At 39.2% G+C, this 13,782-nt stretch overlaps 1 protein-coding gene across 2 annotated transcripts; it reads right to left on the bottom strand.

Annotated features, from left to right (window-relative positions):
* Positions 1 to 357: 357 nt before the first annotated feature.
* Positions 358 to 13,006, bottom strand: majin (membrane anchored junction protein). Of its 2 annotated transcripts, none has more exons than XM_031901392.1 (8): positions 12,900 to 13,006; positions 11,047 to 11,092; positions 10,637 to 10,712; positions 9,154 to 9,183; positions 8,938 to 8,990; positions 7,887 to 7,935; positions 3,835 to 3,943; positions 358 to 706 (listed from the first exon to the last, which is right to left on the bottom strand). In XM_031901392.1, exons 1-8 carry the CDS (start codon positions 12,998 to 13,000, stop codon positions 661 to 663), a joined length of 510 nt encoding a protein of 169 aa, XP_031757252.1. In that variant the 5' UTR covers positions 13,001 to 13,006; the 3' UTR covers positions 358 to 660. The 2 variants fall into 2 exon arrangements, with proteins under 2 accessions (XP_031757252.1, XP_031757251.1); XM_031901391.1 differs by lacking the exon at positions 9,154 to 9,183 and adding an exon at positions 9,921 to 10,034 and having other exon boundaries at positions 474 to 706.
* Positions 13,007 to 13,782: the final 776 nt, after the last annotated feature.

Below are 13,782 nucleotides of genomic sequence, written 5' to 3'. Positions count from 1 at the left end.
CCCCTTAAAAACTACTGGTATGTTCAGCACAAGCTTTATCCCTAACTACAGGCAAGTTAGGTAGCTAAGGTCCATGTCAGTGTTGCATATTGCCACTCCTCCTCCTTTTGTGCCATTATCAATTCTGAGCAATAAACTGGTGGACTCAGCAGCTCATTTATCATTATGACATGTGTCAGAGGAATCTGGACGCCACCCCCCCCCCCCCACCCACTACCTACTGCATTAGAGACAATGTTTAAATAGTTCATATTTACAGGGAATTACACTGATGCTTTTAAGCAATATCCACTCCTCACTTAGCCCAGGGAAACAACGTAAGTGTCTAATATCATCAGAATAGTAAGAGCAATTATCTTTGCTCATATGCAATCGGTCAAGCGAATAAAAGGGATAGAGAAGCTGGCACCTCATGAACTGGCACAGTCTGGCACCCCTAGGGTGTGTAAGCTAGCAAAAACAAAAAGAGGATGTTTTAGCAGTTTCATTAACTTTTAATTTAGAACTGACAGTGCATAATGTAACAGAATACAGTAGAGGAAAAGACTCCAAATGCAATCCATGGCATCTGATCCGTCACAAATGAAATTAGTGCATAATGAATCCGAGCATAATAAATGCACTGCTGCAATGGCTTATGGCAGGCAGAGGCAGCTGATATTAAATGTGCTTCCATCCACGGAATAGAATCTGGAGTGGATTGAGCCTGGCAGGAAACAGAATGAAACACACTCTATTATTTTATACACCTTGGGAAAAATAACAAACAGCTGGACATGGGAATAGCAAAACAATCATTAAGGTCCCCCCTATATCTTTATAGTGGGTACAATATGATTTATATGAGATTCTAAGACTTTTTGGATTAGCTGGGAAGAACAATACAGTTTCCTTCTATGTCAGTTGTTTACTAGGGGGGTTGACAACCCCAGAGACCTTGCTGGCTGCTCAAGATGCTGCCATTGCTCATGGACAGGGTACAAAAAATACTCAATATATCAAAAGCTCGGGGGGAGAATAAAATCCCAAGAAACTTAAATTCACTTGGGGGTGCCAATTGCAGCAGCCATCATAAAGGATTTCCAAGGGAACCCTTGCAGCTGACCAGGACTATTTGCATATATCATTTCTGATATTACTATACTGGCATGTGAACTAGTGATGGGTGGGGTCACCAAAAAGTTAGCCTGTGCCTAACACTAATCTGCCCTCTCTGAATTCTATCCAAACCTGACCTGGCATGCTGTCAGTATGTCTAGCTTGGGAATCATTTAGAATGTGCAAGCAAGAAGCACTGGGAAAGGCAAGACTATAGGGAGTCCTCTACCACTAATGATGTGCTCTGTGCCTTGCAGAGCTGAGACTACAAATTTCTGCCAGTTCTGCCCCCACCACCCCCTCATCTTCCTGTTTGAAGCCACCTGCTATCTTTTCTCTGCAAAAGATCTGATCCGCCTCACCACCACAACCAGCTGTCAGACCCGATGCTTGCTTCCCTCTGCAACCAGCCGCCAGACAGGATCCACCTCCCCACTTCACAACCAGCCGCTAGACCAGATCCCCCTTTACACCAACAACCAAACCTTTGACACAATCCTACTTCCCCAAACCTGCTGTTTGCCACAGCTCCCACCAGTCCCCCCTATCCCAAATGTTCTGCTAAGAGGGGGTACAGATGAAATTGTAGGGACTTTGCACCCCCCCCCCCTTAGAATGCAGCTCTGCCTAACTCTAATTCTGGGCTTGGTGCCTTGTGATAGACATTTGGTCTAGCGCTGAGTGCAGATTGCATTTCACAAGTGTTTTGTGTACAATATGGGGGTATCCTTAATGGAGAAGGATCTAGGGGTTTTTGTAGATAACAAGTTGGCTAATTCCAGGCAGTGTCATTCTGTGGCTACTAAAGCAAATAAAGTGCTGTCTTGTATAAAAAAAGGCATTGACTCAAGGGATGAGAACATAATTTTGCCCCTTTATAGGTCCCTGGTAAGGCATCACCTTGAGTATGCGGTGCAGTTTTGGGCTCCAGTCCTTAAGAGGGATATTAATGAGCTGGAGAGAGTGCAGAGACGTGCAACTAACTATGAGGTTAGACTGTCGAGGTTGGGGTTGTTTTCTCTGGAAAAGAGGCGCTTGCGAAGGGACATGATTACTCTGTAAACATTAGAGGGGATTATAGGCAGATGGGGGATGTTCTTTTTTCCCATAAAAACAATCAACGCACCAGAGGTCACCCCTATAGATTAGAGGAACGGAGCTTCCATTTGAAGCAGCGTAGGGGGGTTTTCACGGTGAGGGCAGTGAGGTTGTGGAATGCCCTTCCTAGAGATGTGGTAATGGCAGATTCTGTTAATGCCTATAAGAGGGGCCTGGATGAGTTCTTCAATCAGAATATCCAAGGCTATTGTGATACTAATATCTACAGTTAGTATTAGTGGTTGTATATATAGTTTATGTATGTGAGTGTATAGATTGGTAGGTGTGGGTTGTGTGTGCTGGGTTTACTTGGATGGGTTGAACTTGATGGACTCTGGTCTTTTTTCAACCCTATGTAACTATGTAACAGTGATTTTGCCTTTAGTCCTCATGTTTAATTCCTTTGCCCCATAAATATTAATGGGTACAATCAGCAGAAGAATTAAAGAACAGATTGGAAGTTTAGAATTTAACATTTGCTTCTGATTGTATGTTACACATTTGATTTATTTAGTAAAAGATCGGTGTAAACAGGGCCCTAGGGCCCTCAGCTTCACAATAGGCAAGGTCTGTTCTCACTTTTGAATGTGTTTCAAAATATACAAGGAGATAAATATCCTAATTTACACATGCTGGAAACAATCTAAAGATAGAGGGTTGTTGTTTGAAAGCAGGGCTTGCCCGGGCAGGCTGTACTGTTATGCTCTTATAAGCACACATTATCAGTCTTTTCATATGTGATTTAAAAGTCTTTAACTTGTCTCTCCACAAACCACACCCCACAAACTCATAGCAGGACCCTATTACAGAGGCAGACAAGCTTTGGAGCTCCCTCTTCTGTAGAACTAAAACTCCTAGCATTATACACCCTGTAGCGAAAGTAATTGTGGGGGCAGAGGTTTCCTGTCCATGCTCTACAAAGTCATTCCTCAGCATTGATACTGAAAACAGAAACCCTGGATTATAGTAGTTGAACTGTGTATCTTCTCTTGGCATTACACTTAAAGGAGAGGGACTAAATTTACTGTATAACACTGCTGCTGTCTGGTCTATATATTATCTCTATTTCACTTTTTTTAAACATGTTTCCGGTTCTGGTTTGCAGCACAAGCACATTTTGTTTAATGGCGGTCACAGGGTTGTAGATTGGGTTGTGGATAAGGCAGTGGTGTGTTGTGTTCGGTAGTGGGCAAAGCAAGTAAAAATGCAGGTCTGGGTCGTTGGTCTGGCTTGGGTTTTAAAAACCGCTTCTGCACAGGATTCTGTGCAAATAAAGATCATCATTCTGTTTGGAGCTACACACCTAAACTTCTACCTAGTTATCCACCCTATCAACATTCATGTCTATCAACCAATATTTGTGATCAAACTGCTCTAACACCCAAACTATCTGCTTGCTGGATGTTGGCCAGATTCTCATCCTCTTTCCAGTATTAGAGCAGTCTTTAGCATTTCATGCCAGATTATCTCAAGCAGCCCTGCGTGGGGCAGGAGCACTGGACAAGATACTGGAACTTAAACAGGACTTAATTAAAGCTCCAGACAAGCCTGCAGTAAGAAACCTTTGATGGCCGGTTGGGGTCCACCAGCCCCCTGAAACTGACCATTATTTAAGTGACTTAATGTCAGGTTAGATACCTTGAAAGGAATCTTAGAATTCCACCTGTTTCACCACTGAAGTCAGAAGATGGGCATTCATCCTGGTCTGCTTGGTCTGGGCACTTTGGTTTCTGTGTAACAGCTTCATCTGAAATCAGAACAGTATTAGTTATGTAGAAATTAGCAGGTGTAAAATAAAAAAACATACAACAAGACCACAGAATTTAAGATCAATATTTGTGACAATGCAAAGGATTAATTCCAGTTTCCTTGAATTGTTCTTATTCTGTCCCAGGAGTTTTTGTCTCCAGAAATAATCCTGGTTGTTAAAATTGTCTGGCTGCACACATGTCTATGTTTCTGTGACAGTTATACCCCTTGGTAAAGGTAAATGCACAGATCTAAGCTGTGTTTAGGGGGCAGAAAGGGGGCAAAATAAAAAGAAGTTTTCATTTTTTCTTGGTGTATATAAAGTTCTTGATCATTTCTCTAAGTGTGCAGGATAGACTACGGGTTCATTTACAACCGTAGTCGTTGTACAAAATAATGCCATTAGTTGATGGTACTTGTCTCCACTTCCCACACTCGGAGATGGTTTATCCAACCCAACTTCTAATCTAAATAATGTACTGGAGCAGAGGAGCCCTCAAGCTACCGCCACCTTCAAGCTGTTGGTGTGAATACACGCAGCTGACTTGACTCATGGGTAGACGTCATTTTGCCGCAGAGTCCTGGAAATGCCAGAACACTGACTTAAAAAACACAAAGACTGTAAAAAAACAGGTCAAATGAGTCTGACATTGTGCTCTGCACTTGCACTTGTGTAAGAAAGTGACCCTTTAAGACTCATATGATTCTTTAACAGTCTGCAGAGCAACAGCAGTGTCTAGGTATCTGGGAAGGGGGGCAGACCAGTGTCATGTCAACAACTGAGTCCCTGCCTGGTATTTCACATTCGCTCAGAGGTTAGGCATGTCTGTCTGCAAAGAGTCTGTATTGTCTCACCATGTCTCCTGCACGTCAAAAACATACAGACAGGTTAACTGGCTTCTGATATAAAAGAAAAACAAAGTTATGATGGAGACCTTAGACTGTAAGCTCCACTAGGGCAGGAGTGGTGGTCACTGGAGATATATTTTTGGTGGCTAAAGTTATTTTTAATTAACATCTTTAATAGATTCATTCCTCTAATCAGGGAAATTTTAATAACTGGGCAAAAGAGGCAATTGCCCAGGGCTCACCACGACTGGGGGACCTCCATCAAACTTTCAACTGCTATAACTTTTGACTTACGCATAGCCTAGAAATGGAAGAGCCCTCATTTTAATCAGCTGGAGGAGCTTCATGTAACTATTTACTTTAATCTTCTATTAGAATAAATTTTCCTTTGGAGTTTGTTTTTTTTTAATAAAATGCTATTTGTGATCACTGTTGGTCCAAGCCAGCATGTCTGGATCTTATGTCTACTTCACTAACTATAAGCTATTTCTTTATTTCCTGCGTTGACAGATTCAAGTTCTCTTGCTCAATTATCTTGGGGTAGCATCCCCACCTAATTGATTAAAATTTAGTGGTTGAGCACTTTTTTTGTTGTAGATCTGGGGGCCCACCAATGAGATCTTTGCCCTGGGCACACTGGTACCTTAAAGTGGCCCTGCCTCTGGTGCTCACAAAACAGCTCATAACTACTACTACCATTTCAGTTCCAATCTTCCTGTCCTTTTAAGGAGAATTAAAGCAGTGCCATAGCTCCCTTCTGTTTGTTTTGCTTAGCTATGTATAAATGGGATTATAGTTCTACTCCCTCTGTGTTCCCTGTGGCATATATAGCAGCAGCACTATTCTACCCTGCTGTTTGTTGTCCCTGCAGTTATTCTCTATAGCGTTTCACTGGAGAGTATATAACATGCTCAGAACAAAGGTTAAAGAAATTTGGAGATATCACTTTATCCTTTGTTAAGCAGCAATATGACAGATGGTATAGTGGGGGGGTCTATTCACTGAAGGGAAAATCAGCAACTGAAGTTATGAAGTGTGTAATGAATTCCCTGTTACTGGCTTCTTCAGCAGCGGAGAGAAAGCAAAATGCATTATGACCACATTATTTTTTGTTTAACATTTTCATAGCAGAAACCATGCTAGCAATCTGTGGATTCTGGCAAATGCCAGATAGGCTGCTGTAAGATGCTGGTGGGGGCCAATTTTGACTTCCAGTTCAGACTTAGCAGAAACCTGTAACCTTTCACTCAGTTATTCGGTACTTGGTTATTGCAAGTACATATCTTGAGGGAAATACTAGGATTTGTAGTTGAACAACAACCTAAGGAATCCTTTTCCAGGTTAGACAGCCTTGATGTACCAGTTTTATTAAAGACCACAGCCATGGGCGTCCGCAGAAAATTTTCCAAGGGGGGGCAAGTAAGCTAGCATCATCCTGCAACAGATAAATATATATATATTTTTTTTTTTTTTTGCAGGATGATACTAGGGGAGGCTAAATATGGCCCATACACAGACTGACCTATAGCTAATGTGACACTTAGTGGATTCACTGCTGACGTAAAAAGTTAACCTCCCAACTACCTCTTGCCGTTCCCACTGACTCCCAGGGATACTGTACAAAAGTGTGGGTGGGGGTGCTTTTTTTTTTTACCCTAAAATGTTTAGTATTAGTAGTAAAAGTATTCATACGCGCACTTCTGTTAGGGGATCTGCAAACATTTGTGTTTGGGATCAGTTAGCTTAAAGGGGTAGTTCGCATTCGAATTCACTTTTATTTTTAATGGTTTTTCAGTTATTTAGCTTTTTGTTCAGCAGCTCTCCATTTGGTATTTCAGCAGCTATCTGGTTGCTAGGGTCTTATTTACCCTAGCAACCAGGTAGCGATTTAAACAAGAGATGGGAATATGAATAGTTAAGGGGCCTACTTGGAAAAATAAGTAATACAAAATTATAATAATAATAAAATTGTAGCCTCGCAGAGCAATATTTTTTGGCCCCCATTTGAAATCTGTATAGAGGCAGAAGAGAAAGGCAAATTATTCAAAAAAATTAATTAGGAAGACCAATTGCAAAGTTGCTAGGAATAGGCCATTTTATAACATACTAAAGGTTAACTTAAAAGTGAACCACCCCTTTAGATGTGTTTATGTTAGTTTTATAGCAAGAAAGGCAGTGGGTACTGACTCCCCATTATATACAGTGAGACGCAGTCCGTATCTACAAACCCAGCACATTATATACAGTGAAACACAGTGGGTACAGATGGCAGATATTCAGGCCCTGGCACTATAACACTGGCACTGATACACAACATTGGCCCCACTGTAACTTACTATAAATGAACAAAACAATGACAAAAAAAAAAAAAAATAGTAAGTGCAAAAAACAACAACACATATATAAACACACAATGAGCTTTTTCAGAGGGAAAGAGTTAACTTACCCTCCATGTGTTAGGGTAGGGGATAGATTATAAATTAAACAATTTAATGTCAGCTAGTGATTCTTTAGAACTGTATAGTACCTGTGTATAGTACCTGTGGGATGAAAACTGCAGCAAAAGTTGAGAGTTGGTTCTCAGGTAAAGTTACAGCTGCAGATTCATCTTTTCAGTCTTTATTTCTGTTTCCAGTTTGCAAAATCTCCCGATCCCTGTGTGCATCTGTGCTCTGATTGGTCAATTTTACTGTCTGTCAAGGAAGCTGTGCTCTGATTGGTGAATCCACAAGAAGAAAGATCCAATCGGAGCACAGCAAAAACGGGCTTGAGGGGAAAGTGCAGAAACAGAGTAAGGTTTTTGTTTTTTTTGCTACTTTTCCAGGGGGGGGCAAGTGCCCCCTCTTGCCCCCTTCTGTGGACGCCCATGACCACAGCTTTCCTGTATTGCCGAGGACCCATTACTGCCTAAAGATGTCCACAGCATGTTAATGTGGTCTGATCTCCTGGGGGCCAAGCAATCAGATCAGCCCAATTTGATACCTACATGTAGGTGGCCAAATCAGGCAAAGATAAACTCATTTGGCAACCTCACATACGAGTGGATGTTTATGTGTACAGACAGCTTAACTTTAGCCCTAAACAACTCTTACCTGAAAAAGTGCCGCTCTCATCATGGTTCATATCTTCATCATCGTCTTTCTTGGGGGCAAATAAAAAGTGACACCGATAATAACATCAAACACAGATATAAATACATCTCAATACATTGTATACTACACACATTGCTATTCCTGCCCTTCCCAAAAGGCCTGTTCTGAGCAGTCACTTTCATATTTTATGGCACAGTGATTCAGCACAAGGGGAATTTGTAGTTATTTCTTAAAATCTCTATTAAACAATTCATGATTGTTCCCTGCCTTCCCTGTGTATGTGCAGAAGGAGATTAGAGTGTAGCTTTCTTGTACACAGCTCTCTCAAGACCCTACAAGTAACATTTTCCTGTAATCCAATTACAAAATAAGACTAAAGCCAAAGTACAAGATGTTTCTACATAAAAGAGTATTTGTTAACACTTAAAATATTAATTAAAGGGGTAGCTCAGCTTTAAGTTGACTCTTGGTATGTTATATAATCGCTTATTCTTAGTAACTTTTCAACTGGTCTTCTGTTTGTTTTTTTGTAGTTTTTAAAGTATTTGTCTTCTCCTTCTGCTTTCCAGCTTTCAAATGGGTGTCACCAGCTGCCAAAAAAACTATTGCTCTTTGAGGCAGCAATTTTATCATTATTTTTTATTATTTAATTCTCTAAGTTCCTTTCCAGTTCATCTCCCATTCTCTCATACAAACTACTACCTTGTTGATTAGGTAAACTGGACTAGAAATGTGCTGAAAATACTAGTGATTAACATGCACAATACACACAAAATATAAAAAAATGAGAACCAATTGCAAAATGTCTCAGAATATGACTGTTTATTCAAAGTTAATTTGAAGATAAACCACCCTTTTAAAAGATTTAGGAAAGAATAGATTTCAACATTCTGCTTTAAACTGAAATGCTGGAATTATTGGCTTATTGCTTAAAATCTCAGTGAAGGTGAGGGTTGACAAGAATGTCAATATAAATGTTAAAAGATCTGGACATAAAGAGCATGAGTAAACCCAAGAACTCCAAGTCATGGGGGGTAGTGATAAATCTGACCTCAGTGAGATTGCCGCTCTGTTCTTCAGTATCCCTGGAGTGACAACATTTCCCTGTATTGAAAAAAGTAAGAATGAAAATATTACTTTTAGAAATGGAGGCAAAGAGATATAGAGGGAGAGATAGGGGTTTGGGGAGGTGGGTAGTGTGTACTAGCAGAATATTTGTTACTAAACTCAATACAATGCCGTCTTCTAATTTTTGCCACCCACTTACTTATTATGCCCAGCTCTGTTTGCTTGGGACCTGGAGTTAATTAAGGATTAATTATATCTTAGTTGGGCTCAAGTACAAGGCACTGTTTTACTGATACAGAGAAAGAGGAAATCACTTTAAAAAAAGTATTTGATAAAAATGGACTCTATGGGAGATATCCTTCCTGTAATTCAGAGTTTTCTGGATAACGAGTTTCCAGATAATGGATGCCATAACGGTACAATGAAAAAGAACATGGTGAAGAATTTGATGGACCAAGCGCAGTATAAGCTGCCACAAGTAAGATGGCCAAAAAGAGCACATAAAATTATGATGCCGTTTGCAGTTGAGATTTTCACTAATATTTTAAAGTCTGTAAAGCAGAACTAATGGTTGGGATGTGAACATTTTGCATGTAGTCTGCTTGCCATTCACTTGACCATTGCTTGCTCATAAGCAATAACATGTGCATGACCGAGCTCCATGAGCAAGCATTTTTAATCTTTTTTTTATCAGCTTTACTCAATAGCCAGTGAGGGCATCCAGAGACCTTCCACATGGATAGTTATGGGAAGGAAAATGGGTGGAAGAGTACAGAGCTATGTGTGGCATAATATAACATCCCTGAACATAAAAGAATATTGTACTGGGAATGGGCACCAGTGATATCACAAACCACATGGCTAAAATCTCAGAGACTGGTAGACTGATGGGTCCTCATTTCTTCAGTGATGAATTACCCCTGGGTATATGGTGATATATACTTTAAAGCTGAAATATGTGCTCACCAGGCAAATAGGATTTTGGCTCTATGTATAAAGTAAAGACAAATGGAAATGGGTTAAAGGTTTTATGTCCACATGCAAACCTCAGGCGAGTAGCACTGTCCCATTTACTCTTATCTGGGCAGTTGTGTTAAGGCTGTAAAACAGCAGTGTGCCAGCATCGATTCTTGAGATTAGTGATTCATCTATAATCTATCTTCTGCCTCCTCCTGTGATACATTTGGGGCTACAAACAAAAATCCAACAGGGAAATTTCACCTTTAAACAAACCTTTCACCTTTAAACTAACCTTGTTTATATATCATTAAATTTTCCTGTACTGTAAATTGTTTTCTTGCTGTTGGGGTCAGTGAATGTGAGGTTGCAGTATATTTTGATTTATTTTATGATTCAGTCGTTCTCCTGTTGATACTCTGTTGTTGGTGGCTGGTTACTAGCTTATGTATAACTTAGCAAACAAAGAGCAGTTTTAGTTTCAAAATGGAGTGTGACAGTGGCTTAACAATTGAGAAAGCAGATCCCCTGGCTGCAGGAGTGAGGGGGCCCAGACTGTGGGGTCTGCTTTCTATATTGGTTCATATAAATCCCTGCTCCCCACTGGCTCTCACGTAGGGGAACGGGCCAGGCTGGGATCATAGCAAATTACCTCTTAGTTCTTTATAGGACTAGTCCTGAATGTAATCACAGTCTCTATTAGATTTTGTTAAATGAAAGGATACATGGAAATACAATTAAGTGGTCAGTACAAAAAGGATGCAAATTCTCATAATTTGCAAGGACAGCTCTGATTGAATCCTAGGAAATAAGAGAAAAAAATTGCAATATTATTACATGGTTATTTGGCATCATACAAATGTTTGTTTTCTTAAAGGGACACTGTCATGATTTTTATGAAAACTGTTTACATAGCAAATAATTCACAAAATGTTTTTCTTGAACCAACAAATGTATTTTTTTTAGTTGTAATATTGGTGTTAAAAATTCACAGAATAAAAGAAGTTAAATTAAAAGAAGTTTCCAATATGCATTCATTACAAATTGCCAGTGGTTTTACAGTTCTTTGTAAATATAATTGCTGTTAAAAGTAGTATTTGTTTGCCACATAAGTGTTTAAATCCTATGTACCCACCACTATTTCTTTTGAAAGATGTTCTTTGCTTTTTGTATCTTCCGTGCTAGGATAAATATACAATAAATTAATATAATGAAAAAATATATATAATGGTCACGATTTCTTCATCTTGATTTTCAGTTTAAACTGGGGTAACTTTAGCCTATACAGGTATAGGACCCGTTATTCAGAATGCTCGGGACCAAGGGGTCTTTCTGTAATTTGGATCTCCATACCTTAAGTCTACTAAAAAAATTAATAAAACATTAATTAAACCAACTAGGATTGTTTTACATTCAGTAAGGATTAATTATATCTTAGTTGGGATCAAGTACAGGTACTGTTTTATTATTACAGAGGAAAGGGAATCATTTAACCATGAAATAAACCCAATAGGGCTGTTCTGCCCCCAATAAGGGGTAATTATATCTTAGTTGGGATCAAGTACAGGTACTGTTTTATTATTACAGAGAAAAGGGAACCATTTAACCATTAATTAAACCCAATAGGACTGTTCTGCCCCCAATAAGAATAAATTATATCTTAGTTGGGATCAAGTACAAGGTACTGTTTTATTATTATAGAGAAAAAGGAAATAAGTTTTAAAATTCTGAATTATATGATTAAAATGAAGTCTATGGGAGACGAGCTTTCCGTAATTCAGAGCTTTCTGGATAATGAGTTTCCGGATAGGTTATCCTATACCTGTACAGGCATGGGACCTGTTATCCAGAATGCTCGGGACCTGGGGTTTTCCGGATAAGGGATCTTTCCGTAATTTGGATCTCCATAACTTAAAAAAATGGGCTTTCCGTAATTCAGAGCTTTCTGGATAATGGGTGTCCAGATAAGGGATCCTATACCCGTATAACTAACTCTATAATATCATAATGTGTTTACTACTTTTTATAGGTCTTATTTATATTTGCTTTTTAGAAGTGATTTCCTGCACATTATTGTTTTTAACCAAGCAAAATCAGCCCTTTAGGAGTTGATGTATGACTGGAATGAGTATGAATAAGCTGTGAGTGATAGCCATGAGACTGAACTGATCAGTTTTCTTAATATCTACCTCTGCTTTTCCATCCATATTTTTATTTCTATTTTTAAAGTGGCTGTGATCTTTCCGTAATTTGGATCTCCATAACTTAAAAAAAACGGGCTTTCCGTAATTCAGAGCTTTCTGGATAATGGGTTTCCGGATAAGGGATCCTATACCCGTATAACTAACTCTATAATATCATAATGTGTTTACTACTTTTTATAGGTCTTATTTATATTTGCTTTTTAGAGGTGATTTAATGCACATTTTTGTTGTTAACCAAGCAAAAACAGCCCTTTAGGAGTTGATGTATGACTGGAATGAGTATGAATAAGCTGTAAGTGATAGCCATGAGACTGAACTGATCAATTTTCTTAATATCTACCTCTGCTTTTCCATCCATATTTTTATTTCTATTTTTAAAGTGGCTGTGATCTATAGTCTAAAAGGATATTGCCACTGCCACTATATGTATAATCTAAACAACAACTAATATTGCACATATTTGATTAGGGATGCACCGAATCCTGGATTTGGTTCAGGATTCGGGCCGAATCCAGGCTTTTTTTGAAGGATTCGGTTTCGGCCGAATCCACAGTTCCCAGCCAAACAAAATTCCAATTAGCATAAATTAGAATATGCTAATTAGCACTCAAGAGGGTTAAATGGTCAGGGGAAAAAACATTTTGCCGCATGTGCAGCTCATGTGCTAATTAGGATTCGGATTCAGTTCGGGATTCGGCAGAATCCGTCAGGGTGGGTTCGGGCGAACCCAAAAAATTGGATTCAGTGCATCCCTATATTTGATACCTATATCTGAAAAACTTACGTAAAGTTTGTGCCGTAGTGGAATTTGAACTTGTATACATCCTTTTCGGTATGAAAAAAACGCGTTTCCGGGAGAGGAAAGGAAAAGGGTTTTATAGGCATGTTATTAAATCTCTGAAAGAGGAAGAAAAAATAAGTATTAATGGTTCATAGGGAGCATTTCTGATCTCTATCCTCCTGCACACATACATCCCATCAAGTATCATTTTTCATTTCATCAGTTTATCATCACCACAAAAATAGCATAAGGTGTGTCCTATAAAGTGAACACAAAGAATATCTGCATGGACAGATTTTACCAATATGGCTCCTACACTGATTGGATAGGCTACAGATGTTGGAGGGGAAGTGGCTTTCTTCTCTTACTAAATAAGCAGAGAATAATGCACACTTATGGGTTAATGAGACTTATAGGCCAAATAACCTAGCGTTATTTAACGTTCCCCAAACAAAAACAAAGTCAAGCACTTTCTCTGTGTGGCTGGCTGACTATTCAATGTGTTATGAGTCCATAAAATGGGCATCATTATATTGTTCTACGGCAAAATCCCTTTGTGTAAGACGGCAGTTCTGGGCTCAGATGGCACACATGGACATGGGACATTCGCTGCTTACCTCTATGGCACTTTATTTTGCAGCAGTGTAAAAGTGTGATATTAGCCATAAAGTGCTTACTTTCATTATTCCTACTGTACTAGCCAGTTCTATGTAAACATCTGAAATACAATTATTCCACAGCCACTGCAAACTGATGAATGGCTTGCATGTTATCATTCACAATGATAAATAATATTTATGTTGGTAATAAAGCTGTATGTTTGTGGTTCCTAATTCTCCACAGTAGTATCCCTGTATGTTTCAGAGTAAAAAATGTATTGTGGAGA

The sequence above is a fragment of the Xenopus tropicalis genome, chromosome 4 (genome assembly GCF_000004195.4).
Source record: "Xenopus tropicalis strain Nigerian chromosome 4, UCB_Xtro_10.0, whole genome shotgun sequence".
In the NCBI taxonomy this organism is placed as follows: Eukaryota; Metazoa; Chordata; class Amphibia; order Anura; family Pipidae; genus Xenopus; species Xenopus tropicalis.
Note: the sequence above shows the minus strand (reverse complement) of the source record. Positions and strands in the feature narration are given on the sequence as shown.

Coding starts and splice junctions, on each gene's coding strand:
- majin (XM_031901391.1), bottom strand. CDS start 13,000: ATGCCTATAAAACCCTTTTCCTTTCCTCTCCCGGAAACGCGTTTTTTT. Junction 10,713..11,046: donor ATCTTTCAAAAGAAATAGTG/GTGGGTACATAG, acceptor CTTATTTCCTAG/GATTCAATCAGAGCTGTCCT. Junction 707..3,834: donor ATTCTAAGATTCCTTTCAAG/GTATCTAACCTG, acceptor GTTTCCTGCCAG/GCTCAATCCACTCCAGATTC.